Source organism: Sylvia atricapilla, chromosome 12 (genome assembly GCF_009819655.1).
Source record: "Sylvia atricapilla isolate bSylAtr1 chromosome 12, bSylAtr1.pri, whole genome shotgun sequence".
NCBI lineage: Eukaryota > Metazoa > Chordata > Aves > Passeriformes > Sylviidae > Sylvia > Sylvia atricapilla.
In genome coordinates, this window is record NC_089151.1 from 14,145,933 (window position 1) to 14,173,258 (window position 27,326).

The 27,326-nt window shown below is 40.6% G+C and overlaps 1 protein-coding gene across 1 annotated transcript; it reads right to left on the bottom strand.

Moving 5' to 3' along the window:
- Positions 1-440: 440 nt before the first annotated feature.
- On the bottom strand, positions 441-27,068 carry GPT2 (glutamic--pyruvic transaminase 2). Its single transcript, XM_066327907.1, has 11 exons — positions 26,371-27,068; positions 16,219-16,308; positions 14,659-14,767; positions 10,932-11,065; positions 8,755-8,998; positions 7,934-8,013; positions 7,239-7,375; positions 6,376-6,550; positions 5,456-5,611; positions 4,324-4,436; positions 441-3,129 (listed from the first exon to the last, which is right to left on the bottom strand). The coding sequence occupies exons 1-11, from the start codon at positions 26,695-26,697 to the stop codon at positions 3,039-3,041; spliced, it is 1,656 nt and encodes a 551-aa protein (XP_066184004.1). The 5' UTR covers positions 26,698-27,068; the 3' UTR covers positions 441-3,038.
- Between the last annotated feature and the right edge of the window lie 258 nt (positions 27,069-27,326).

A 27,326-nucleotide genomic window follows, 5' to 3' on the forward strand; every position in this document is an offset into this window, starting at 1 on the left:
AAGACAAGATAGTGTTGCTCTGTAAGTTTAATCTCCTACAAGCCATGTAAGAAGTTTTTTAAAAAGGGAACTGACAACACCAAACAAACCTCGCACCAAAGCTTTCAGGACACAGCTGATCAGCTTCAGCTGCCTGGCTGATCCTCTCTGTGAAGAAAGAAGTCTGCTTAACTCCTGGTTACAACTCCTTACATTTCTGGATTAATTATGAGCATAAACTTGCCTAAGAGCATTTCTAGTTGCAGTTCTGCCCTGGTAGGGAATAGTTTTGAGGTAATAAATTGGACAAATGTCAAGTCCATAAACTGGAGTGATGCAGAAATTAATGATCTGGTACATGGGTACTAAATATTAGTAAATACTGGTTTGAACATGGGATTAAATGTGTCATAGTGTGATCCAGCTGGTGTTGCTCCAGTGACATAGAAAATGGAGAAGTATTACCATTTTTTTAGCATGTGCTTTATTATTTGGAAGTCTCATACATCTGAAGTACTGTTATAAGGAGCACCTGGAGGAAGATCAAACCTAGAAGCATGCATTTGAAAGGAAGGATTGTCTGTTATTAATGAAATACTTCAAAGACATGGAAAACAAGCCTTTTTGTCGTAGGTTTACAGGATTGTTCCACAAAAATCCACATTAACCTTATCACAATACATACAAATATTGTGGATGGACAATAGAAATCACCACCCTTCCATATGAGATGCATGAAGAATAAATTGTTATCCCTTATAATGTCAGAAACAGAAAAGGCACCATAAGAGAATGTTTAGAAAAAACTCAGTTTATGCCATTATATTTTGATTCAAAAGAGTAAGAATTGCTGTCCCGAATTCAAACAAAAAGCCTTTCACACCTGTAAATCATTATAAACTTGTAAATCTTCACAATTTTTCCAGAAGTATCAGGTGCAAATGCAAGGCAAATATAAAATCTATTGACTTATTAGATTACAAATACTACCCCATGAAAAAGCTGTAGTTACAAAAATATAAAAAATATTCTAACTCCTATTGTTAGATTTTAGTTGCAATCTACACTGTATTAAGAGTCCAAAGCCAGATCTGATTTGGACACATTCCTAGAGTAGGAAAGTGCTGTTTGTCTTATTTTCACATCATTATTCTGACCTCCTCCCACAGTTTTGCTTTCTGGGTTTGTTTTATTAGTGCATATCAAGGATGCCAAGTGGAGAGTGCTGACAGGTTGTATTTTTCAATGGATGGTAGCAGCATAAGTGTTCTCAGTGTGCTCTCCTCCCAGAAGTGCACTGCTCTGAGGAGAAAAATGTATTTTTCTCCCAATCTTGCACAGTAGTTTTGTGTAGCAGCCATGCCATTTTCATCCATAACCTGTGAGCCCTGGCAAGTGACTGAGAGGAATCAATTCTTCTCACAGGCCTCAGTGAGGAACTGCTAATGCTGGGTCACAGACTGGAGCTGCTGTGGCAAGGACAGTTATTGGCAACATCTCATCTTCCTCACGTTATAAATTGGCACAGGTTTATCTGGATGGTGATTCTCTAGCCCTTGGCTTTAGTAAGCTGGATCACAGGGTGTTGAACCAGCTACAACAGCAGCCTCACAAAGTGCCAGTGGACAGTAAAATGAATTTACTTCTAAATAAGAACTTAAAATGAACAACTAGATTGAATGTGATATTCTTGATGAATAAACTCTGTAAATGCTGAGCCTAAGCCTGACAAATACTAATGCTTTCACATCTGAATACTGAAAGCTCTGTTCCTTTAGCCCTTTATCAGAGCTAGCAGAAGGTGTCCAGCTTCCAGCTCTAGAGAAACAGAAGCTGTCCTTTGTTTTGCAGGGAAGCTGGCAGAGATTAGTGGAGTCACTCAGCTGTACTCCTAGACAGTCACCTTGTTCAGCTGGCCTTTGAGAAGCACTCAGAATCAGCCAGCAGTAAGACTGTGGAAGATTTAAGTGTCAGCTTATCATTATCTTTAGGCTTGGTGCAAGACATTTTCCTTTAAATACCTTCGTCCTCATTGGAAATCAGCCCCAGCATTTCTCCTGGTAACAACATGTCGGTCCTTGCAAGTTCCAGCTGGATTTTGGCCAGCTAGAGGGGCTGTGTGATGTTTCCCAACAAATGCGCCCACAGAGAGCAGTTCTGAAAGGGCTGTGTTTTACCCTACTTCAAAGGATTGCCTGTACTCACATCTGCTCTGGGACAGTAACTTACTCTGTCCCATGTGTATAAAAGATGTGAGTTAAACAGGAGACTCCTGGAGTTGCTATGGCAGGAAGTGTTCAGTGCTCTTATGCTGGGATCATGTTTTGAATAGCACAGGAAGAAGAAGATTGTTTTCCTTGTTATGTTTCAGTTTCATAAAAATACAGTTTGAGCAGACACCACATTCACTCCTCTGATCAAAACTGTGTATTCCATTCCAGCTATGCTGGGATGGCAGGACTTCTTTTCAGCAGAATTTCAAAGGTATCTGCACACATCTGCTGAAGATTTTTTTAAATAAGCACACTGTCCCTACATGGTTGATCAGGTTTGGAGAACACTTCACACTTAACAACAAAAACAACAAAAATTAAACCAAGCAATACCTATAATGTAGGAGTTTGGATTTTTGTTTAGTAGAATTTTAAGATGGGAAACACATTCCTATCTAAACAATTGAACTTGGCATTTCCATTTTGTAAAAAAACCCCATGTGACAGTAGTAATTTTAATGAGCAGTTCCCTTCCCCAACCTATTGAGTCAAAAGTTCACAAATGTAACTTTCAATCAAGGCACAAAAACATTTACTGACTCCTTCTTCTCACAGCTTTCTTCATATTCTTCCCCATCCCCTTAAAAAAAAAAAACTTGGTGTAACAATGTCTTCTACACCAGACATAACTTTAATAGTCCAGTAAGTTGTAGCAATATCTGAGTCTGGTTCTATCTATTTTGAATTTAGTTAAATTAGATAAACAGCACATTCTCAGCACATCATTGTTCGTTGTCTGCATTTGCCTTGAAGGGGAGGGGATGAGGGGGAAAAGCCACAGAAGTTTCATGCATATTTTTCAAGAAACTTTATGTGGAAGTCTTTCACTTTCTCCAGTAGGATCTTCAGCTTCTCTACTGGAGGAAGAATGGTCATTCTGAAAAATAATATTTAAAGAAATAAAAACTCCAACCCATATTGTCTTTAAACCAACTAAACTGTGATCTTTGCACAGATCTTGATTCATCTCAAGGCATAGCAAGTAACATATTAAGTTTAACATCTTTTCTGATGTGATTCTCTCATTTTTTACATTTATGCTTTAATTGAACTATACTATAAACTAGAGCAATTTGTTTCTATTGGTTAGAATACAGGAATTCAAGAACTGTCAAGATTATCAGTAAGAAATAACAGCAGCTCAGTTTCCACCATTGGGCAGTTATACCAAATCATACCCAGTTTTTTGAGCTTTAAGAATTGTCAGTTAGGAGTAAATGTACATTTTTTCTTTAATTGAAAACTGAGTTCAGAAGCATTAAAACAATGCACGATCCCATTGTGCATGTTTTAGTCCCTTTTTCCCTTCTGCATACCCTGAAAATCCCATGGGGTGTGGATGCCTGGCTGTGTGCAGGACCCACAGAACACAATGGTTTTCCCACACTGGTGCAGGAATGGATGCTCCTGGCTTTTTCTGGAGCTGTGTGTACTCAGGGATCTGGCCCAGCTGGCTTGGGACAGTGTTGCAGAACTGTCAAGGCTAAAGATACCCTCTGCTGTGTTGTTTCAGACTGAGGAAGACTAAATTATGTGATAAATTCTAGCTATCAGTGGCTTGGCTGGAGCAAAGTTCTGTTTAATGGAAGCAAAAGCAACAGTTTTGGTATTGGAATACTTAGTTCAACATCTTGTTTTGGTATAGTTATACAGAGTGTTTAGGAGCAGATTTATAGGGAAGATACTGCATTTTTCATGCAATTTCTCCATATGGAAACACAGTTTAACCCCTTCCTCCCCCCAAAAGAATGCAGGGCAATTTTTGTAATTCCAGAGCCAACTTTAAAATTAAAGTCTAAACTGTTACTATTGTTTGTATTTCTGGAGAAGGCACTTCAAATGCCAGTATGTAAAAATATGCCAGCAAGCTGTAAAAACACCATGAAAACTTGTACAGCTCATCCAGCAGACCAGGTCTTTGATCTTGCTGTCAGTTCTCAGAAACTGTCCAGGAGAAACTGAGACAACATAAACTGAAATAAAAATCCTTGTATTTAATCAGATGAGAAAGAACTGGGATGATATTTTGCTCACTATTGCTAATTTGTTTTTAAACAAAGAGAAATTGTACCTGAAATGGTAGGTTCCTTCTCTTTGGCCAAAGCCACTTCCAGGTACAACACATATTCCAGTCTCTTCCAGAAGTTTCATGCAATAGAACATATCAGGTGCCATTTTATGAGCCTGAGGGAATGGATGCCTTGGAATTATTGAAGCCAAAATATTCCCAATATATAGAATGATTGCTTTTTCCCCCCCTGAAATCTAATGTTATATTATTAATTTCTTATTCAATTTACTAAAGAAGATGAGGAACAATTGCTAGTGGGGAAGTTCACACTGAATTAAATAACAGTACTTCATGAGGGAACAGGGCTGAAGAACTTACAAAAAAACTCACTTCAAAAGAAAGGGTTTAGGTAATTTTGTTATTCCCCTTCACTTGCTTTTAACTTTTGTCAAAGGTCTGGAAGTTGCACTTGGAAAAATCTAAGGCACTGACATTTGATAAGATTAAATTAATTTGAGAACTGTGTGTTCCAGTTCTGTTGGCAGTTACTATTTTTTCCCCCAGAATAACCTGCTGCCTATTGGGAAGTCCCCTGATTAATAATTATGAAAAGTTCTTAAATATATACAGGTTATATACCTAATCAAATAAGCAGCTGGAAAACAGTCCTATTTTTGTTCTCAGCTGTGCTAATAAAATTCCCTTCACAAAATGAATATTACAAATTAGGTTTCAGAGCTCTACTTAGGAACAGAAAGACTTATCATTTATTAACATAGGTTACTGTCCCAAAGGCAAAAGGTGAAATTTGTAAGGAAACCTGCAGCCCTGTTTCCCATTCCTGGTGAATGGGGTTTCTCTTGTAGGGTCAGTAGCACACTGCCACTCACACATGCTGATCCCCTTAACCCTGGCATGGGCAGCAGTCTGGAACTGCACAGGATCAGCTACTTGTGTGACTTAAACACCAACATCCTTGGGACACTCTCAGCCTGGGAGCCTTAGCACTGGGATGAAATGATCTGTTCTTTCTCCTCCCTTCAAATAAAGGCCATGTTATATTTAAGATCATACACAGCCCATGAAATACTGCTTTTGTACTCCATCTCTGGAATCAAAGTTCATCATCAGAAGTGGGCAGGCACAGGTGAGAGGAGGTTAAAATGGATTGGGGTAAGAATGACTGACTGACCTTTGCTTCCTCAATGGCTTTGGGAGGAATAAAGATCCGTGGGAAAGCGTACATTGCTCCTTGAAGGGGGTTGCAGTGAACTCCTGGGATCTTGTTAAACATGTCTTCTGTTAGTTTGGCTTTATTGGCAAGATTGTTCAAAACAGATTCCTTCTCCTGTTTGAAAGGAAGGTGTTCAGTTTCAAGTAGCCATAAAAACACGGGGAGAAATGATGATGTTTCAAAAGGGCTTCCCCAAATGAAACACTGGTAGGGCTTTGCTGAGCTGTTAGAGCAAACCATGTTCTAAATTCCAGGCGTGCTCTTGAAAACTGCAGTGCAAAATGGCTTCAGCAGGGTACAATGACAGTGTTGCAGACAGATAATAACCTGCAGAAGTCTCTGTGTGCCCTCTTCTCACAGTCTTCTTCCTCAGCATCCACTCCTGCCTATTTTTAGAGACTATGTTAATTGAACCATTGATTTGACTTGATAATGTAGTATCTTAAGGCAGACTCAGCTTCATTTTTACAAGTGAGAAATTATATGTATACTTTAATACAGATTTTCATGTTGCTCAGTATATAGAGGTAGTGGGTATTTAAGAAAAAGATTGATTTTATAACTTAATTTAAACTTATATTCCTGTTTAGATTCTAGGAAAAGCAAATCTTTTTTAATAAACCTTTTGTCATATTAAGCACAGGAAAAATGTTGCATGTATCAGAAAGCAAGCTGATTTGATAATGCCTTCCTAGTATTTTTGAACGTCATACTGAGTTAATTTTCAATACACTGCATAGTTCCGTAAATTGGTGTCAATACCAGATTGTTCAAGGAGAAAGGAAAGAAAACTCTTTGGTCTCTGTGCATAATCTGAGTTCCCAAGACTTAGGATAGGTTTGGGAAATGTACAAAAGAACAAGCATGTTATTGCTGACCTTTATGAACTGTGCATAAGATTCTTCTCCAGGTACTGGAGGATTCACCACAATATCCATGGCTGCTTGTCCTGAGACTGGAGGACAAAGGCGAACAGAAAGCAGCTTAACGAGCTGTCCTTTAATTTCTGGATGCAAGTTTATGACCTCCATGTAACCTCCTCTGTAGCCACATCTGTCACAAAGTGAACAGAAGAGATTGGTTAACCTCAAGTCTATAAATACAACAAAACAATGAAAATTACTGCAGAAGTGGAAAGACAATTGATGAGAATCTCACAATAGGTAAGGTACAGCTTGTTCAAACAGCTGCCACACTGATGTGGTTTAAGATGGAGCTGCATGACATGTCATTGAGTCCTAGTACCCCATACACAGATAAAGGTGGACATGCAGCTTCCCTGGTAGGCAAGTTACCAATTAACATGGATCTTTAATCTTCAGAAAAAGAGCATATAGCTGTAGCAACATACATTTAATAAAAAAATTCTTTTTCTTCCATCCCCTCCTCCCCAAAACAACCAAAACCTAACATTTGTAATATCCCAGTGATTATTGAGCTGTTCCCTTGAATGTTGGAGGCCAATTTTCCTTTATCACAGGTCCAGATTGGGACTGTAGGATTTCACCTTTGTGGGACTGAGGCATTAGGTGTCTGAAATAAATAGGCTTTTTATTTGGTACTTTGAAAACCACTGAGTTAATCCATTACTCTTGGCTTGTTTTTCTTTTCTTAATAGTCTTTAGTTTAAATTATTAGAGGATTAATTATGATGGATTACCTTCAGGTCAGTAATATGAAAGGGCTGTCCAACCAGATTAATGAGGAAGATGAAATAAAAAAAAAACTAAATCAGACTTACTCGCCCATGTATCCCTTAGAGGTGGAGTGAAAAGAGGCCAGCTCAACATTGTTATAGTACTCGGGTCCCATCTCATACAGAATCTTTTTGAAAGAATGAAACTGGCATCCTTCAGAGTACACATTGTCCTGGTAAACCTGAACAGTCAGAAGACATTAATGTGCTCTGTTCCCCCAACTAAGGATAAAACACGGCCTTTTAGAGAGGCAGATCTGAGCTGAAGAAACAGTGCTTACACTCAAAACTTAAAAGCTGTTAGAAGACACAAGGTTCTTTGTTAAATAGTAGTTACCATAATGATACTTTTTATCTGATGTGACCACAGTTAAGGGCTGGGCCTTTGGAAGAACAGTGAGCTTCTTTGTATGATTTAACCTTTACTTGTATGTTTAAATTGATTTTTCTTCTCTTTCTTCCATTTGAAGTGGTCTGAGCGCCATGTAGGTTTTAGGTCTGTTCCAGCAAAGTTCTTCCTTGTGTCCCCTACACTTTCTCTCCAGTTCAAACCCAGATCAAGCCACCTGTTACACTGATCCTTTGACATTAAGAATCTTGCATGTCTGTTCATGTCTTAATATGACAACAGTGAGTGTCTTCCCTGTACTTAAAAAATACCAATACCACACATGGAACAAAATTATACCTCATATGAGTACTCTTAGCTGTGCTTTTGAGAAAACAGATTATTCCATTACCTCATCAGCCAGAAGAAAAAGTTTCTCTTCCCAAGCAAAGTGTATCACATCTTCAATGCACTTTCTGTTTTGCACCTGTCCTGTAGTTTGATTTTTAAAGCAAGAAGTTAGTGGAGTGTACCCATACAAATCTTTTCACCCACACCTACTTAGATACCAACTTTTCAAGAAGATATCCCTCTTCCTCAGAAAAGCGCTGTTGAACTTTATAATTTACAATTTAGTTCACTAAGTATGAAATTGAGGAGCATTTTGGGAAGAATTATGGTACAAGGTAACTTAGTCCATCTCAAGTAAAGGGAGTGTGAGATACAGTAATCAATCAAGGCCTTATTGAGAGTACTCTGTGTGTAGCTAATCGATGTAAATGCTCGCATGCACGATGGTTAGGTGGGAACTAGCTTCTCACCATTCAACCTCAACTACTCAAAAAGCTAAATTCTGAGGGAGGCTTGCCACTGAGTTCTGAGTTATTACCGTCACTGCCTCTCAGAAGCCAAGAGGCTACAGGCAATGCCAGAGGCAAGATCTTTCCTAAAGTGACTGAAAGTCATTCCACCAATCTGTAAAATTTCAGTGGAAGCAGTGGCTTCAAATGGGAACCAGTGGAGTGATTCTGATCCCTCCTTTCCGGAGTTCCACGATATTGAAAATGCATTTCTAAAAGTAAAGCATACTGTCCTACTTAGAGCACCTACCAACCTCTGGAATTCAGCCTGACATATTTGATATGTGCTTAGGATTTGCCTGCAATGTCAAATGAATGAAAAAGAAAGGAAAATGGTCTCAAAACTTCTTCATTAAACAAAATTCCTGCAGACCTGTGGGATTTCCAGGGTTGATGATGCAGAGGACTTTCGGATTGCAGTATGCCTTAGCTTCATTCAAGGCACGGCGAAGTTCATTCACATTTAGAGCCCAGCAATTTTCTTCATCCAAATAGTAGTTCACCTGGATAGCATCCAGTTCAGAGATGGCTGCTGAGTATAAGGGATACTGGGGTATAGGAATCATCACTCCTGTTCGGGATTTGCCACCTCCTGAGATCAGGATCTTTAAAATTGCCTGGGGAAAAAGTAGGAATTAAAAAGTAAAAAGGTCATACACCAGAATTAATATTACACTCTGGAATAAGTTACTAAACTTCCTAAAGAAGTGTAGAGTTAAGGTGGATTTCTCTCCTAGAAGCAGATAGTCAAAGAGAGTTATTTATTTCAAGTTGTTACTGGCTGAGTGAGGATGGTCTAAGCTTAATGGAATTCTCTCATGTCATAACTTCCAAAGACTGTGCCTGATCAACCACAAAATTTAGGAACAACATTCTGAGCACAAGGCTAGAGGGCAAGTTGGAAACAGGAATATCAAGATCATGTTTTTTCTGCTGTGCTCTGTTTTAAGCAAAGAAGCTTTAGATATCTCTTGCCTATTGCCTTCTGTTCATTTTATCTCATTAACCGCAAGAGACCAATAAATAAAACCAGAAACTAGAACTGAGGACTGTGGCTGATTCTCCCTTGGAACAGGGAAATCTGTTTCACATTATGAGCAATTATGTTTTCATTTTCAAGTAACAGAACATGTTGGGATGGAAATGTAGCATGTCTTGGGATGGAAATAAAGTCATGTGTAGCTTATGCCCAGAAGATAGAGGCAGAAGGGTAACGTTTGTGCTAAGGTCAGTCCAGACAATTTCCTTGTGCCCAATGTCTGGGTGATGTGGAGGCTTTTTACATATGAATTACATAAAATAGCTCACGAGGGGCAGGAAGCAGAGAGATTTCTTGCCTTTAGAACCACGGGAGAACTCTGAAGTACAGGTGCAATCAAAGCAAGCATCCTTATCAGCATGTAATTGGCATCTAAACCCCAAAATATCTTTTCTCTCAGCAGCAGTTTCCTTTAGTTTCTTTATGGTTCTAGTACAAAATCTGCTGTTCTGTGCCTCTCATCACATACTCAGCTGCTAAGCTAATGATTTATAATCAACATAATTTTGTACCCACCACTAGTTTAAAAATTCCAAGCATCCAAAACATATAATCAGGACCAAATGCATATTTTAAAACTCCTTAACACCCTCTCTCCCCTGAGGTGTGAAACAATAGTTGTTTTATCTTTAGAAGGGCCAAAGAATGAGAGTCGTTGCAGTGCTGACTTTACATCAGTGGTGAAATCAAATCAGCGTGGTGCAGGTTAGATGTGCTGCGCTGCCATTCCTGACCCGCTGCCAGTGGCAGAAACTCTGGAAAGCCAATTGACTACAGAGCTCTGGAGAGCTGCTCCCGCCGGGTCGCTGTCATTCTGAGCTCCGCCACTAGATGTCCTTTAAAAAAGCCCTTTCACCAACACTGTCACAGGCTGCCTTCAGAAAAGCCGAACTGCTGCTCGGCTATCAGTAAATGTGTCAGTGTAAAGGAGCAGTGTGACAGAGACTGGCATTCCTGTCTTAACGGAGGACCATCTTTGAACCTTGGTTGAACCCAAAACCTGAAGTTTTTTCTCAAACAAACTAAAATGCACAAACAGAAATAAATCTTTGGTATTTTCACTGGCATTGATCTGCACTAGCAGAGTTTACTTGGAAGAAGAGCTGACTTCTCACCTCAGGGGGCATTCCCTCTTCCCTCTGCCACTGACTGATACTCTCCAATCTTCAGAGTTTATGTGTCTTAACCACTGAGAACAACCATTATCTAGTCTGAACGCACTGACTCTTCAAAATTTTTATTTAGGCACCTGTAGTTCATTCCATATTACCTTTACAGAAAGGTACAGTTTAATGTACACTAAGAGACTTTGCACACACTTTTTAGCTGGCTCCTGACATTCACACAGGTTTATTCACAGCATTGGATATTGATTGAATGTGGCTTCAGTTATCTGCCAGACCAAACTCACAGGACTTTGTGAGACCAGAGGTTCAACAGGGATCTGTATTTGCAGAGGTAACTGATAAGCTACAGCTACAAGAAGGGACAGGTTTCAGTTTAACACTTACAGAAATGCCATCACTTGCCCCAGTGGTGAGATAGATGTTATCTGGATCTGCAGGAACCCCTCCATCTCTCCTTTCGATATATGAAGCAACATCTTCCCGGATGCAATTTATACCTTGACTGGCAGTGTAGGATCCTGTGAAAAAACACAGAATGAGATGAGAATTGAGTGCAATGTACATCAAATTTGCTGTAAGCTACCAAAACTCCTGAGCTAGTACTGTATGGAATAGTTAGTATATATGAGCCATATTTATATGGATACCCAGGACAGGTTTGCTTTTTTTTCCATGAAGGAGGAAAGGGAACTGGTTTGTTCATAGAGCAAAAGAATTAATTTGGAAGTAGACATATACAATAAGTATTACTAAAATACAAAATAACATACTGGATTGGTAAAAAGTCTTATTTCAGGCCTATTTTGCAAACTGGGACAGCAATCCCATTTTTACTATCTTTCAGTTGCTTTCTTTATGTTGGAAACACTCCTGAATGTAAACAAACTCTTATTTAAGTAATGGGAACAAGGAACAGAGATAGTATATGCAATAGAAAGGAAAATAACTTCTTTTAATCCATATTAAATGTAAGGGTTTTATTTGCAACATGAAAATAACATATCGTTTTCTCCCACAGTCTGAAACCAAAAAAATCCTAAAGTGCTTCTCTCCATCCCCCACAGCATCTCCCACAATCACTTTTCAGCAGAAATGTCTAGAATCACCCCAATCTCATGCGCAATTTACAGAGCACAGCTAATAATTGGAAATAAAATGAGATGTTAGATGCCTGTGTGCATCACTGCTGAGAATGTGCAACAAATAGAGAGTAAAAATAAGCCTAGGTCAAGGTGAGGAACGAACTCAATCTATGAAGCCTAAGACTGATGGACAAAGAAGTGACAAGTGTACATCTATTTTAGAACACTGTCAGGAAGCTGCAGAATCTTCTTTGCTTGTTGGGTGGAGTGGAATAATTACGCCTGACTTAACTCTTATCGCTCAGTTATCTGCTAGTAGTCTGCCTGGGAGGACTTCCGTGAAAACATGATTTAAAAAGACAAAGAACCTTTGTGAGTACTGCACAATTGCTAGGGACAAAACGGTGATTCAGGGCACAAAGTTCCCTGATGGCCTAAACGTTTACTTTCACAGGACTAGAAGTTACACTGGGTCTGTACAGGGGTCTTTGGTCACAGCCTGGAGGATGCTGTTCAGGCAGGAGAACAAACCTAAGCTGTCACTCTGCCTTGTGCTCCATTGGGTGCTGAGTCCTACCACTCTGAGGATATACAGAACACTTAATTGCACTGTACTTCTACACTTAATTGTACTCAGTTTATGGTTTTGACTAGGACCTATGTTTGCACTGTGGGATGCAAAGAAATAAACCCAACCCCAAAAGCTGCATATATTATGTATTTTTATATATAGGAGCCATGTCTCAAATGCCTGGAAAGACATGCCAGTTATCCCACATGCAAAGTAGGTGGTGTCAGTAGAATCCCAGACTGTTTGGACACAAGAGAAGCTGAGGACACATCTGAGCCTTCATACATGGCCTGGGAGTTGCAAGACTCCATGTAGTAGGGTTTTGCCAAATGGACATTCACTGGAAGTGAGGGTATTCTAGTTCACTTCCAGAGGAAATTTCATATTCATATTAACTTTACAATTAATACCTTTAAGTAGGCTGGTACAGGTATGGGTGTGACACTCCAAATGACTTTGACCATATGTAGTGATTTCACCTTTGTGTTGGATTGACAAATTTGTTGAAAAATAAGGTTTTGAACACAACACAGTGGGGCCAGTTTTTAATTTTTGGCTTTTCACAAGAAAGGCAATTTCTCCTCAGCCATGAAGAGAACAGCAGTAAGTTGTCAGACTACCAACAAAGTGATAGGAGTAAGCTTCATTCAGCTGCACATCCCTGTGCCTCTGACTGTGTGTTTTGGGATGTTGTACAGAGGCTGATGAGCCCCACAGGCCAAGAGGAGGGGCTGACACACTGTACTGGAGACAGGCAGGCTGGAGAGGGGCCAGAAATTAGTACAGCACATCAGTGAAGTCTACAGTGGTTTTAGTTGTCAGGAATTTAGAGGTACAGTTGTTCTTGGCATAAATAATTTCAAGATTAAAAAACATTTAAACTCCAGTTACTTACAGAACCTCAATTTAGCCACTGAAATTAAAAGGGTGTGTTCAGAATTATCATCTTATTTGAATACTGCAACCATTTCAGGCCTACTTCCTCAGAATCTACTGAGCTAATAGAAATTATGGGAAATGTGTGATCTTCTGAAGAAGAGGAACATATTTCTGAAATATTATGCAAGGCTGAATTCCTCACCTCTTCCTCCAACACGGGGCTGTGGTGTCCCACGCCACCATGCCCTTAAAGGGAAGGGAGCACCAAGGGGTCAAGACTGATCATTCTGAGAACTCCTTCCACATCCCTGAATTTGACAATCACTACAAAGAAAGACTGAGTCAAAATTCAAATGTATCCCTGGTAACTCCTATGTGCCAACAGTACTATGTGGATTTATTGTTCCACAGTAAGACAGGAAACAGATTTGTTGAGCTAGAGGAACTTCTCAGTTTTTATAAATGCGTTTTTAATGGTCTACATTAAAAGACAAATCAATACAAAGAAGGTGAAGATAAAATACATTCTGCATTAGGCTGTGTTGTTAGGAATAGTCCAAGCTTGAAATACTGCTAATGCAATCACTCTTTATGTTTTGTTTATTTTATTAAGTTTCACAGCACCTACTCTCAAAACATACCAGTGCAAATAGGCACTGCAATCACAAAGATTAAGAAATATGCCAATTACAGTAATAAGTCCTCTGAAATATCATTGTTTGCCTACTTGAAAGAAGGTAAGAGTGCCAGATTCTTTGCTGCACGCAGCAGCTGTAGCAGTATCTGCAGAGTAGAAATTCTCATGGCATTTGCCAGGTACAGGTAGGCAGCACAATCACTAGATAAGAAAGGAATTGTCTCTTCCATTTCCTTTCTACTGAATATGCAAAGTTTGTACTTATGTGGATATGACATGTGCACTCTTGTAGGAACAGTGGTTGAAGAACAGAGCTCTGTAGTTCTTTCAAGAGTTATTTTAACGTGGACAAATAGAGCTTCAACACTTCAGTCAGGTAAATGACTACCACCTTTCATCAGTGTAGCTTCCTTTTGCACAAGATTATCACCTTGGCACCTGAGTTTCTGATACCTTAGGAAACATACTTGAACTGATGGTTCAAAATTAAGATACAGGAGTGTGCACTGGATCAGCTGAGATGGACACACATTGTTGACACCAGCATCACAGGGACAGTGGACTCATTGGCAGAGAAACAACTGGAGAAGGTAAAACTGTAAGACTCTCCACCCGGTCTTAGCAGGAGACACAGAGCCCTGGATTAAAAGATGCCATACCAACAGAACAGAGCCTCATTAGTACTCTCTGCTGCTTTCCTGCTACAAAAAAATCTCAGCATTCCATTTGGGACAGAATGTTATGCCTAGATGTTATTGCGGCAAGGGCTCCTTGTCCTTGATGTATAACCCTCATCTTCTCCTCTGTGACAAGTGCTGCCAAAAATATGCCCCATTGGTCACCACCCACAGGTCACTGCAAACCTGCCCCTATCAGCTGCAGGTATTGAAAGCACCTTTGTTGTTTCTAATAGCAACAGGAGCAACTGGAAGAGAGCCTTACCTAAGCTGTTTCCTCCACAGCCCTGCAAGATCCGCCTGGCACGCTTCTTGGCGTCTTCTGGAAAGCTGGGGCTGTCCAACAGGTTTGGGTACGTACACAGGGCCACGACCTGCAGTGCCAACAAAATGCCAATTGGCCGCTCTTCAATGGTTATTGTAAGTTGATTATATTATGTTAACTTTCCTTGGAAATGAAGGTCATAAATACTGGCTAATTTTAAAAACAGGTTATTGGTGAAGAGTTTGCAGTTGGATTTTTTTAAGGGTCATGCTCACTGAAGAGAAAAAACCTTACCAGGTTCCAAGTTAAGCTATAAAAACAGTTCTAGAATTATTAACTGTTTATATTGCAGACAGTAAAGATTCCAGTTGAGCTAAGCACAGTGCAAACACAGTAAACCACAGTTAATTATTCCTTTGTTATCTCTAAGCAGCTCTATCCTCCCCTCTTTGTGTATTACTAGCCCACTTTTACTAACAAGAAGTCAAGACTTTAAATGTAGAGCAGAACTGAGAAATACAATGAAATTGTGAAGTCACAGTGGCATGTTCTAATAGTCCTTCCCCAAAATAACTTCTAGTTCTTACTTGAATTCATGGGAAGTATTTAATTAAAAAAATAAGTGGTGATAAGTTAATGACAGAATGTAAGACAGAAAGAATTGAGGGGTCTGTCTTGAGATCAGTGTAATTTATTCCAGTCTCTCTCATTTTTATGCTTACATGGTGTAATATGGATAGGCTGTTGTCATGTTGTGGGACAATGACAATGAATTAATCCATGTGTGCACACAGTCATGGGGAGAAAGGATTTCCCATTTTCTTTAATAACATTGGAAAATCCTGTAATGTATTTGAATAATGTCTAAGAAGTTCAGGTCTCCCTAGTTAGTTTGCTGCATAGTTGATTTTATAATCTCATCACCTCACTTTGGTAAGAGTTCCATTTGTCCTGCAACTCTCTGAATTAACATTATTATAAATGGAGGGTTTTACATGAGGGTGTGAGGGATGCTCAGTAAGTAAGAGAATACTGTAATAATACTCTTACTCTAAATAAGAGAATAAGATAATTTTAACCTTGTGTTTTAGGAATAATATACAAATATGAATTCTGTTGTAATCTTTCCTAAAAGTTAACCTACCAATTAGCAGAGGTAAAATGTGCAAAATGAGACACAGTACAAGTAGTTGAACCCAGCTACATGCAGATTTCAAAGTATTTTTTCAGATGAAGACAGGCTTTTGCTTTTTTCTTTAAAGAGAACCACTTCCTTTCTTGAAGAACATTATTGATAATGAATGTGCTGACTGATAACACAGAAGTGGCAGGAAAAAATATGGGTGGGAATGATATGGAAACTAAGGAAAGCTACTATGTTAAAACAGGACAATCAGCAAACCATAGGACTTTGGCTCAAAGATGAACATTTTTAATTCTTTACCAAAGAACTATTTTAAATCTAATTGCATCTAGGGAATCATTTATACTAATACCTATATCAGACTGCTTTAAGACATTCTAATTAAAAAATGAATAAATATTTCACAGTAGTCTTACCTGACGGAGGAAGGTGATTGGTCTCTGTCCCATTGCATGTGCATCTCCAATGTTGGCTTTAATCACTTCAGTAAAAGGTTTTTTGATTCCCTAGAAAGGGATCATTCAGAATGTTTTGTTAGGGCTAAAGCAAAAGATTCTTTTCCAGTATCTGTCATGTGGTTGTAACTAAACAGTGCCTGATCTCAGAACAGCTATAGTGTTTAATGTAAAGCTTAGTGTATTTCTTATACAATGTTGTCAGTAAATCTTAAATGGTTTACAAAAATTGTGTTGACTGTGACAATTTTTAAATGATAGGCTGGCTTTTATTTTTTTGCTAGCTGCAAGTAACAGACTGACTTGGCTGGAAACTAACATTGAAGTAGAAAAGATGAAAAAAAGCATTTTAAATTGTCCATATTAGAGTAACTTCTTTATGACACCTAAGGGAGGGATGGATCAATCAAGAAGCTAAAAAGACTTGAGGATATTTGAGAAACCACCAGCAAAAGAAACCTCAAAACCTTTAGTTCTTTCAGAGTATGAACAGTAAAGATACTGCTTGGGTATTTATTTTATATTTAGATTAAGTATTCCTTGTATGATGACCCCCCTTTTCCATGCAGAGATGTTTCACAAAATATATCATAGTGAGGCTCTCTATGATAAACAGCACAAGTGCTAAATAATCACCATGAATATTTAAAAGCTTCCTAGTCTCCAAAATCTGAGCAGCCAGCCATTTTTCCTGTGAGAAACTGAATGCATCATGAGAACACAGGGAAAGAAGTTAATGAATGTTGATTAGCAATCACAGCTCTTTAAAAAGCAAAATAAAATAAGGGCATAAAAAAGGCAAGGAACCAACTAGTTGAAAAAAACCACCAGTGGTTCAAGTAAAAAAAGATTAACTGAAAGTAAGGGCCAGCATTACAAGAGGAATAGGTGAGAGATGCAATAACAAATTTAGAGTTGCTCTAATGTCTATTTCAGAGATAGTAGGGAGGCATCTTAACAGTGACAGAATTGTCATGTGGACTAAGGAACTGCAAAATCTGACTGGTTAGTTTTCTGTAGAAAATAATCTATAACAGCTTGCTCTGGGTATGAACTCAGAAAGCCTCTTCCTGGTCCTTGTATTTACAGCCAGTTACTGGGCTTGGATATAGAATATGTGGCTGGTAAGCCTTAACTGATTTTTGCTTTTCCACATTGGAGTATGGTGTTGGACTTCAATGACAGACCAGAAGCCAGATGTACAAATGAGAATAATACAGGCAGTCACCAGGGATACAGATTCCCAGGTATGCCAAGATTTGGAGGTTTAAGGCTGCACAACCCCCAGTACCCTACTGCATGGATCCAGTCCATCATATATGAGAGCCTTTGGGATTTTTTTCTTTTAAAATTAATTATGGAGTTAGAAATGGCATTAGGACCAGACAATTGGGCTTACATGATCCTGATTGAAAAGGGTCAGTTTTGTATGGCCTTACATTTGAAGCAGCAATTGAACAAATGAAAGTTCACTTAAAATAATTGAAAGTGACACACTGAGTCCATCAAGTCATTTGCTTTTATGCTTGTTGATCTAAGTGTCCACCAAATTAAGAGGGGATTCAGCTCTAAATAATGAGAAATAGGGATGCCAGACAGACATTATCTTATCTGAGGCTGACTGACATCACACTTATCTGAGGCTGAAGTTTAGTAATTTATGAGAAATGTAAACAGCTAAAAACGTGTCCTCTTCAAGCTATCTGGGGTCCACTGACAGCACAACACTGTTTCATTCTAATAACAAATAAGTAGGAAGAAAATGGTGTACGTAGAAAAACAAATTCCATTTGCTTGCAATGAAGAAAAATTCCAAAGTATTTTGGTTGCACTTGGTCCTTCCAGCAAATTGAATCAGTTTCACTGGATTTGCAAAGTAATACAAATCTATTAAGGAATATGGATGATACTTTCTTTCCCTTAAGTCAGGCAGTCTGAAAACACACCAACATGAAATAGAAATACTCTGATTTATCAGATTAAAACTAAAACAAACCAACTCCCTAATAATATAAATTACATTAGACTAATTAGATTTTTTTGCTCACAAATACTATTGTGTTTCACAATAAAAAATAGCTGCTTCTTTGGTTGGTGAAATGCTGAAAGGTACCTGGCATTTTATAGTGTACTTTTGGAGTTTTTATAGTGCTACAGCCTTTAAAACAAAGGTAGCAGACCTTTTTGGTGCCTATGTCAGGTTTATCATAAATAATGTTGCAGCTTATTAGCATTGCTGCCATTTATATCTTTACTAGAGCCAAACTCAGTGGTTTTGCCGTCACTGCAAGTATAGAATCATTACCTACTCCACAAACCCCACACTCCCTTTGCTTCTCAAATGATGGATCCGGAACAAATAGTAAACCATACACAATAGTTCTCTCACCATAAACTCTCGTTAGAGAAGGAATGCTGCATTTTCTGTGTGGTACACACAGTTCCCACGAGGGCTTAAAGGCCTATGGTTCTCTTGACTAATTTATATTTCTTGGTCTCAGCTACAAGAGCTGTTGTCTTTTTTGTCTTTCAAAAGAGAAATGCTTTTAAATAACCTCTTCCTTCCCTGACAACGAGTTAAATGTCAGCAATTCTTTAGAACTGTCTTCATGGGACTTGCTATATCCTCTCCTAGTGAAATCTATACAAAAATTGCCATGGCCACTTAGTATTTTTCTATTACTTAATTTCCAGTCTCTCTATGGAAAAAAAGGAGTATCAGAAGTTGTTCAGATTTAGTGTGGAATAAAAAGTTCTAAACAAGTTCTTTAAAAAACTCTAAAAAAGTAATTTAGAACAAAAAGTCACATCTCACCGTTAAAAAAAAAGGAACAGAAAACAACAACAGGCAAGAACGAGTGCTGAATGTTAATGGGTCAAAGTGTCAAAGCAGGATATCAGAAGCTGGCAGCAAGGGAAGTGTAGACAGTGCCTGTGACTCTGCAGATAGGCTCAAGGCAGAGTCCTGCTCAGATCCTTCAGACAGAGCAGCATCAATCACTGGCTACTTGTGTCAAGGTTTCTCCAGTGGTGATGGGTGTGGGTATCCAAGGGAAGGGTTATGCCAAATACTTTTTGGAAGGTCTGTGGAAAGATCTGTATGAAAGGAGGAAATGTGAATGTGATGTTGATAACCTCAATATCAAATTGTAGAGCAGCAGGAAAAGGGCTGCAACAGGTCATGGATCTATTTCACTGCAGAAGGCTACGCAGTCTTTAACCATGTCAGCAACACACCTGAGCTGAGACACGTCCCTGCAAGCCAAGGAATACACAGGAGAAGCAGGAACTGGGCCACTGGAGTTGTTTTGCTCTCCCCAGCACACACTTGCCTGTGCCTCATCCCCTCCCCTCTCTGGGTGCAGGCAGGCATGCAAGGTGTGCTCCAGAGGCAGTCTGGCTGCATGGAAGCAGGCAGGGCTTTGCAAAAGGGAAGCTTGCACAACAGCAGCTCTAATAACAGACTTGTAAGCATTAAGTTCCAGATTGATTCTCCTACTTTATGACGAGGGTATAAACCACATCAAGGAGGAGAAGCAATGCCCAGCCCTACACAACAAGCTCTGCTCCAGCCTCCTGCCTTTGGCGGCACCTCACACTGTGCTCACAATGTGATTCAGCTCCAGCTCGGAGCCAGCCAGGCTCCTGCCACTCTTCTGACAGTGGGAGCAAACAGACTCATAGTAGCCCTTTTTTAAAGCTGTAGAAGCCATTTTTTACTTCCACATGTAAAACACAAAATATAAAAACATGTACTGTCCTTTTGTAGCCATCTTCTGGAAAATGAAAAGATTTTAATGGAATAAAAGAATTTTCCAGGATGTGAATATGCTCTTTGGAAATTACTTCCTTCAACAGTTACTTCCATCTCTGCTCTTTTTAGAAAAAATGGATCTTTTAAGAAACCTGATGGAAACTGAAGCAAGCCAGACACAATTCTAACAACTGTATCTAAATATCAAATAAAGTTGGAAGAAGGGATTTTTATACATTAACTGTAAATTCATTGGTGTAAATTCAATACAAATCTTTATGCAGTTAACCAGGTTTGGGGAAGTTTCCTCTTCCCTAGGCATCCCCAGAGCCTCAGGAAACCCATCAGGAAAGGAGAACAGTATGAAATGATGAGCTGTCTCTCAAGGAGAGTCATGACACAAGAAGTGTTGGGAGAATTACTTGATCAAGCAGCAGTGTGATGCCAGAACATACACCACCCCAAAGAACCACCATGAGGGCCATGCCCTGCCAGGAGCTGCTCTGTCTCTTAGGAGTTTTAGTGCAGCTGGAGGTTCCGTTTACAAAGGTACCATCTGACGATGCTGGCAAACTGCAAAACACCACTGTGCTGAGAAAGAGTAAAGAAGGGTGCAAACTGACCTGACACTTTGTTAAATCTTCAGCAAATTTCAAAGGAAAACCATCAGTCTGGAGAGAGCATGTGTGGATTTGGTAATGGCAATAGGAAAGAACTGAAGAGTTCCCTTGAGGAGGCCACAAAAATGTGAGCTGTTTTTCATCTCAGAATAGAACCTTGATATAACAGCTATTTCTGAATTTCAGAGTTTGCCTGCTCCTGGCTGCTCCAAATTGTTTCATTTTCATCACCAGTGCTTTGTGCCTCCTCTTGATGGCTATCAGGCACTAACATCACACTATGAATCTCTGTACTATTTCCTTGAGACTGCTTTTGCTGTGACTTGCACAAACAAGCTGTACAATCAGAGCTGGCAAACCCAAACATTTCAGCAGAGCTGAGATCTACGCTGTAGTAGCCAAGTTGCTTGCTTGCTTTTTTCTCTCCTCCTCTCAAGAGGCCAAGAAATCACTGCCCAGAGGCCCTTAACTAATTGGGACCTGAAGACCTGAATTAGCATTCCAATCTTTTTAATAAAACAGCTCACAGCAGAAAAATAAACCTGACCTGCTTACCATGGAGTAAGGCTTTGAGTTTGTATTATGCCTGTGTAATACAAGCTGACATGAGCTGTTTTGGGGAGGAAGGAGAAGGCAAATTCTGGATTTTGACTTAAAATGGCAGTGATGACTTGCATGCCCCTCATATCACATGAGAAAATCAGTGGGGATGACCATTAATTGGCAGATCTGATTCAGAGATTACAGAACAGAACTTGTCCTCATGTTACTTTTGCCTGACACATTGATCAAAGTTGATTTGCATTCAGAATTTTTGCCTGTATAGATAAAGCACTAGATTTCATAACAGACTTAAATGACAGAATTAAAATAATGTTCATTAGAAAGTGATTAGACATCAAGACCCTCTTAATTTGGAGAGTTATTGGAAAAGGTCTATTTTAGAATAAATTTTGGTAATGTATTCAACCAGAAAATATCAAAAACTGGATTCTGTGAGTTGTGAGCCTCTGAACACATGATTTTGATAATTGTGCTCTTGAAACCAGTTTTCTTTCACCTTCATTTGCAGTAGCTTTTGCCCTCTTAAAAACCATGGGTTTTACTACAGATTCACTTCTGTATGCAACATGTACAGACAATTGAGGAACAACAGTTCTGTCTTAATGAGGTCAGATGCTCTTGCCTGGAAGATACTTTCTTCGTGTGCACACAGTCACGTATTCAAAGCAGAAAATTATAGGATGGTAATTTAAGCTTAACATCTTTCATTACTGGGTGTACCAGTCAATCTTGTATCTTTTTCTTGGCATGTTAAATTATATTTCTGCATGTCATTGTCTAAATTGTGTTTTATCTTTCCAAAACTCCCAGGGACACAGTCAACTCACATTTACAATTAAGGCTGGATTCTAAGTCAGATTTTTTCTATTCAATTTAAAAACCTGATGAATTAGGGAAGGGAAAAAAAAAAAAGCTCTACAGTATTTTAACCAAAATACTTTAGCAGAAGCTGTCTGAGATTTCAGCTACTGAAGTAGAAGGATTTCAGTAGTTTAATTGTCTAAATAGCAATATAGGGAGTGAACAAGTGGCTTGAATAAACATGAAACAGGAACCTATTTGCAAGAGTTATGCAAATGAAAAGCGTGGGCACAGGAGATGAATGTACATCTCTTTCACTGTAAGGGTAAAAGCAAAATAGGGGCTTCAGTGTCCAGAAACTGTATAATGCCATTGAATGCCCATGGCTCCAGGCCCAGGGTTGGGATGTTACCCACCTATGCTATCTGAAGCAACTTCCTACATATTACCAATATATCCCTGCACACCATCCCTCTCCCCTTTTCCACCCTACAATTCTCTCTCTGTAGCTTGAAAGTTTGGAAGGACCTTGTGCTCCTTACACAGAGCCAGGCACTGCTTCCAGTGTTAGCTGAGCTGACTTGTGGATCCTGAAATGCTGTTTAATATGCACACACTTTGCAAGGAGATGTGAGGCAACTTCACCTAACATAGAACTTGACATTATGTAAAACCCAATCAGGAACTGGGGAGAAAAGGAGAGTATAAGTGAAATGTCAGAGTAATAGACAGATATGAAGGATTTTTCCATAACAAGGTCAGTTAAAATTAGCATGAATGCAAAGAAACAAGTCAGGTATGTGTCCTGCCTGTGTAAAGATAAGTTACTTTGTTTGTTACTACTGATTAGGTAAAGAAAAGGGCTCTGTTCAGAGATTGCATTATTCTTGCATTGAATTTGTATTCAGGAGCAATTTTCTAGTCTGAAATGTAATTAAAGTCAATACTTGATACCATGGCCATCTGTTAGCAAGTCTACACAAAGGGAGTAGAAAAAAGGTCTTATTTGATTGAGTTCTATTTAGAGTGTAATCATTTATTAAAATATGCCTGTGTTCTAGCTTGCTTTAAAAAGTTGCCAGAAACACCAAGGAAAATGATGGGAACCAGTTCTTTCTGTCATCTTAGTAACCCAGAATCAGCTGATTGCTACCAATAGCAGAGGAAGAGAAAAAGGGTTTCCACTTTCGAAGCAGAACACAATTTCAAAATTATGAAAAAAAAAAAAAAAAAAAGGTTTAGGAAAGTAATTCAATCACTGATTTTGCATGAAGATTTCCATCTTGAAAGACTTAATGTAGATCAAACTCCAGATTTTCCACCTAGATGAATACAGGTCACAAGCCAACAAAACTTGTGAAATCCAGTACAGCATGCCCCACCTGTATTGGGCAATCAATCTTAATCTGCTTTAATTGAGTATTTTACTTGTCACTTACATTGGCTTAGTCCCAGGCACGCGAGCTCAAACTAATACCTCATTTTTATGTATTCTTTTAAGGAATATCCCTTCAGTTGTCCAATCCGAGACTTCTTGAGTAACATTTTAGTCCTTATTTCTGTGTGCACTGTGGAGTTACAGCTCCTGTTGTGATCATTTGCAGTTAATACAGAGAAGCAGCAAGTGCCAGAAAAAATAACAGAGGAGCTGCTCTTTGGGATGAGACAGCAGAACAAACCTCAAGGCAGATGAAAGCTTACCCTGTGCAAACAGCTTCAAGTAACTGTTTTACAGTCTCAATAACAGCTGTGAGTTACACAAGTATGAAGAGTAATCCAATGGAACCAAGTTAAACAGGGAGAGCCTCTATCACATCTGATTGGACAATGGCTGCTTTTAGGGTGCATTTAGTTTAGAAACAAATTACCTAAAGGCATCTGGGCAGAACAGGATAAATGCAGATTTACTTCAGCCCTGCCTGTTTTTGTTACCCAGAGCCACTGCAGTGCTTCCACATCATACCAGGGAGCCTGTGCTCTCCTGCCTGTGCAAATCTCCTTCCCCATCAGATGTAGAAGAGTTGTTATGGGACAATTCTTGCTGTTAGTGAAGAGTGGCCATGGATCTAGAGATGCTGTGGGGCATCCCCTTCCTCTGTCAACCACTTCAGCCTCTTTCCTTTATCCAGCAGTGTTAATTCTGCTGGCAGTGCTTGGCCTAACTCTGTGGGCTAAGACTGATAGGGATAGAAAAAGCTGTGCAACTTAATAAAAAGGAAACAAAGAAGTGCCACTGATGTGTGAGCACACAGAATTAAATTTCAGACACACATGCACACAAAAAATAGACAATTAGATAATTTTCATTTATAAGGAACCCAGGTATTGCTCAACACTGTATGCTTTAGCAGACAGCTTGATTAAATAACAGAATGAATAACAGCCTTTTTATGAGAAAAGAGGAATGAGTAACTTTAGAAGTGTGGAAACCACTAAAGTATTTCTTTAAAGTAAAATATTTCTGCTTCCTTAAGTTTATTAGTGTTCTCTGCAGATACACTGTCTCAACTTTTGCAGTAATTTTGTCCTCTTTCCCTGCCAGCTGGGAGGTTTGTTTGCCTTACTTGTGTTAAAGCATAGTCACCTCTCGGAATGCTGGTAGCCATTATCAATGGCAAACATTATTGCATTAGACTGGTTCCCGGAAAAAAAAATTAAATGGAAAATGCCACATAAGTAGGCACAACAAAAAACTGACATAAAAATCTTTTAATAAAGTGATTGGCAATGGTTTGCTGTTATATTTTTTCAAAAGTGCACAGTAGATTTTTCTCTCTGCTAGTGATTCAGCTGGTAACTAGAGTAAGCAGAGGAGCTGGGAGGAGTTTGTGAAGGGCCTTTTATATTTGTTTTGTCAAGTAATATGTCCTGCTCTGTGGTGTTAACTTGAAAACAAACATATTCAGTGAGAACACTGGAAGATTTTATAGTCTGGAAAATGCATCCACTAGGGAACCTAGCTGCATAAACACAATGACACCTTTATAAACAAGTTTTGAGGCAAAAATCAAAACTGATGTTCCAAAATTAATTCTCCATCACCACTTTTCAGTTTTAAAGTGGAATTCTAAAAAGAAAAAGAAGCTGTTTGCAACAGTTATTGAGTTATACATAAACAGTTGATGCATATACTACAGTGAAGTGAAAACATGCTTTGCCTTCTAAAACAAGGGAAACCAAGTAACATGAAGACCAGAGAATTAACCACTTATGGTTAGAATTGCTGTAGCACTTTTTTGTTCAAAGCACTTTACATGAGCTAATGAAAAGGATCTTGCAGTACCTGTAATAAGATATTAGAAAGACTCTCTGAAGCAGTGACGGCAAGGAATAACATCTAAAATTACAGAAAAACTACTCTGTCAGATGCTTTATTCAAAACAAAAATTAGTCCTTGTGATGAGAGGGGAAGCTGTGGTTTGAACAATAGAAGCAAAAAGCCATGTCTGTATTGCTAAGGGGTTTTAAAAATCCTTTTTTCAAGGAATAAGAAAGAAATATGAAGAACAAAATACAAGTACTGACTGATTTGGATGCTTTATTTAGCACATACTGGCCCAGACCCTTAGGATCTGCTTTATTATCTGATCCGCCAAAGAGTACCAACCCCCTAAAACTTTGGGCAGCGTTACTGAGTGTTTGTGCTCTGAAGGTTCGTCCTCAGGCACCTCAACTTTTGCAAGTAGAAGAAAAGGAGCAACGCTATGGGTGATCTCCTGGGACGACCCAGAGCAGTGCCTGGTAGAGCAGGACCAGCTCACCTGTCAGGAGCCCGGCGCCTCCCTGCCCCGGCCGAGGCAGTAGCTCTAAAATCCTCACGAACGACTTCAGTGCTCTATCAGTATGATGAAAGCTGGTCACTCACCCCCTTGTATAACACAAAGGACACGGGATTGCAGCAAAGGGTCAAAGCGGCCGGAGCAATGTAAACAGTGCTTTATGGGGGTGTCCCGTATCTGCCTTAGGCAGCCAGTGACACCAGCTCGACAGCGGCCGGCCAGCGGGCTCCTTTGTCTGTGCCGCTGCCGCCCCGGTGGGAAGGGGCGCGGGGCCGGGGCTGCCGCAGCGGAGCGGGGCCGGGAGGCGACAGCGCGTCCGGCCACGGCCCGGGGCAGCAGAGGGACGGGGGAAAGGCTGCCGTGCTCCCAGAGTTTTTAACTCGGTAAGAGGCACTGCAGCGGCACTCGTGGTGCCTCCCGCTTTCCCGACGCTTCCACAGGGTCACGTCTCAGCCCCGCGGGGTGTCACGTCCCCGCCGAGCCCGGCGACATCCCAGCCGGGAGCGACGGCGGAGGAGCGCCCGGGGCAGAGCCGGTGCGGCTGCGAGGAGCGCGCCCTGCCCTGCCCTGCCTTGCCCCGCCGCCCCTGCCTCACCTTCCTCAGCTCCTTCTCGATCTCCCCGGCTTTCAGAACGATGGGGCCGCGCACAGCATATTCCACCGCCTTCACTTGCGGGTTCATGGACTCCAGCGTCAGGATCTTCTCCCTGCTCGCCTTCTCGTTGATCTTCACGGCGGAGGGCTTGGCAGCGCTGCTCCAGCGCATCGCCCCCTCCCGCCGGGGACCCCGCGGCTGCCGCCCGGCCGCCAGCGAAGCGGCGCAGCGCAGAGCCATGTCCGTCCTTCCGCCCCGGCAGCCCCCCGGCCCGCGGCCGCACAGCCGTGCCGCAGCTTGCCTGGCAACCAAGACAAACCGATGCATGGTCGTTCGGGTAGTTCCCAAAGGCAGATTAAGGATACGAGCGCCGGGGATCGGTGTATTTTGTAGTCGGAACCGGGCGCAGATGCAGGCGAGCAGGAGGTGCAGTCAGGAGAAATGCCGAAGAGCTGGCACAATTACACGTACACCCTCGATCCTCTCATATCCAGATCCCGCAAACTTAATTGCAATGGATACAACTGATCTCGCAGCGTTGCGATGCCATCACAGGAGCAATAGATCCCACCATTGCATCCGAATAGCGCTGCGGCCCCCTGCCCCGACAGAAGTGCCCGCGCTAGTGCTCTGGAAGAGTCCCGGGCAAACCCATCCTTCTCCCAGCCGGCGCTGCCCCGGCCCCGGGGCGTGCTAAGGTGTGATTGCACCAGCCGGGCTGCGGGCGCGCTGCCTGCCGGGGGCTGTAGTCCCGGCTGCGCCTGCCCACGGCATCAGGTGATGAGCAGAGAACTACCGCACCCAGAGGCCTCCCCGGGCCGCTCCCGCATTGTCCGCAGGGCGGGGCGCGCTCCCGCTGCTGGAGATGCCGGGGGAACCGGGGTCAGGGCAAGTCCGGGGGATTTTCCTAAGGGAAGGGCAAAGCCAAGTGTTCTCGGTGCTGGGGAGCGCTTCGC

Excerpts from the sequence above, each read along its gene's own strand:
- GPT2 (XM_066327907.1), bottom strand. The coding sequence starts at position 26,697 with ATGCATCGGTTTGTCTTGGTTGCCAGGCAAGCTGCGGCACGGCTGTGC. Across the intron at positions 8,999-10,931 it reads GGGCAAGTGATGGCATTTCT|GCAATTTTAAAGATCCTGAT; the intron begins GTAAGTGTTAAA and ends CTTTTTCCCCAG. Across the intron at positions 6,551-7,238 it reads TCTAAGGGATACATGGGCGA|ATGTGGCTACAGAGGAGGTT; the intron begins GTAAGTCTGATT and ends ACTTTGTGACAG.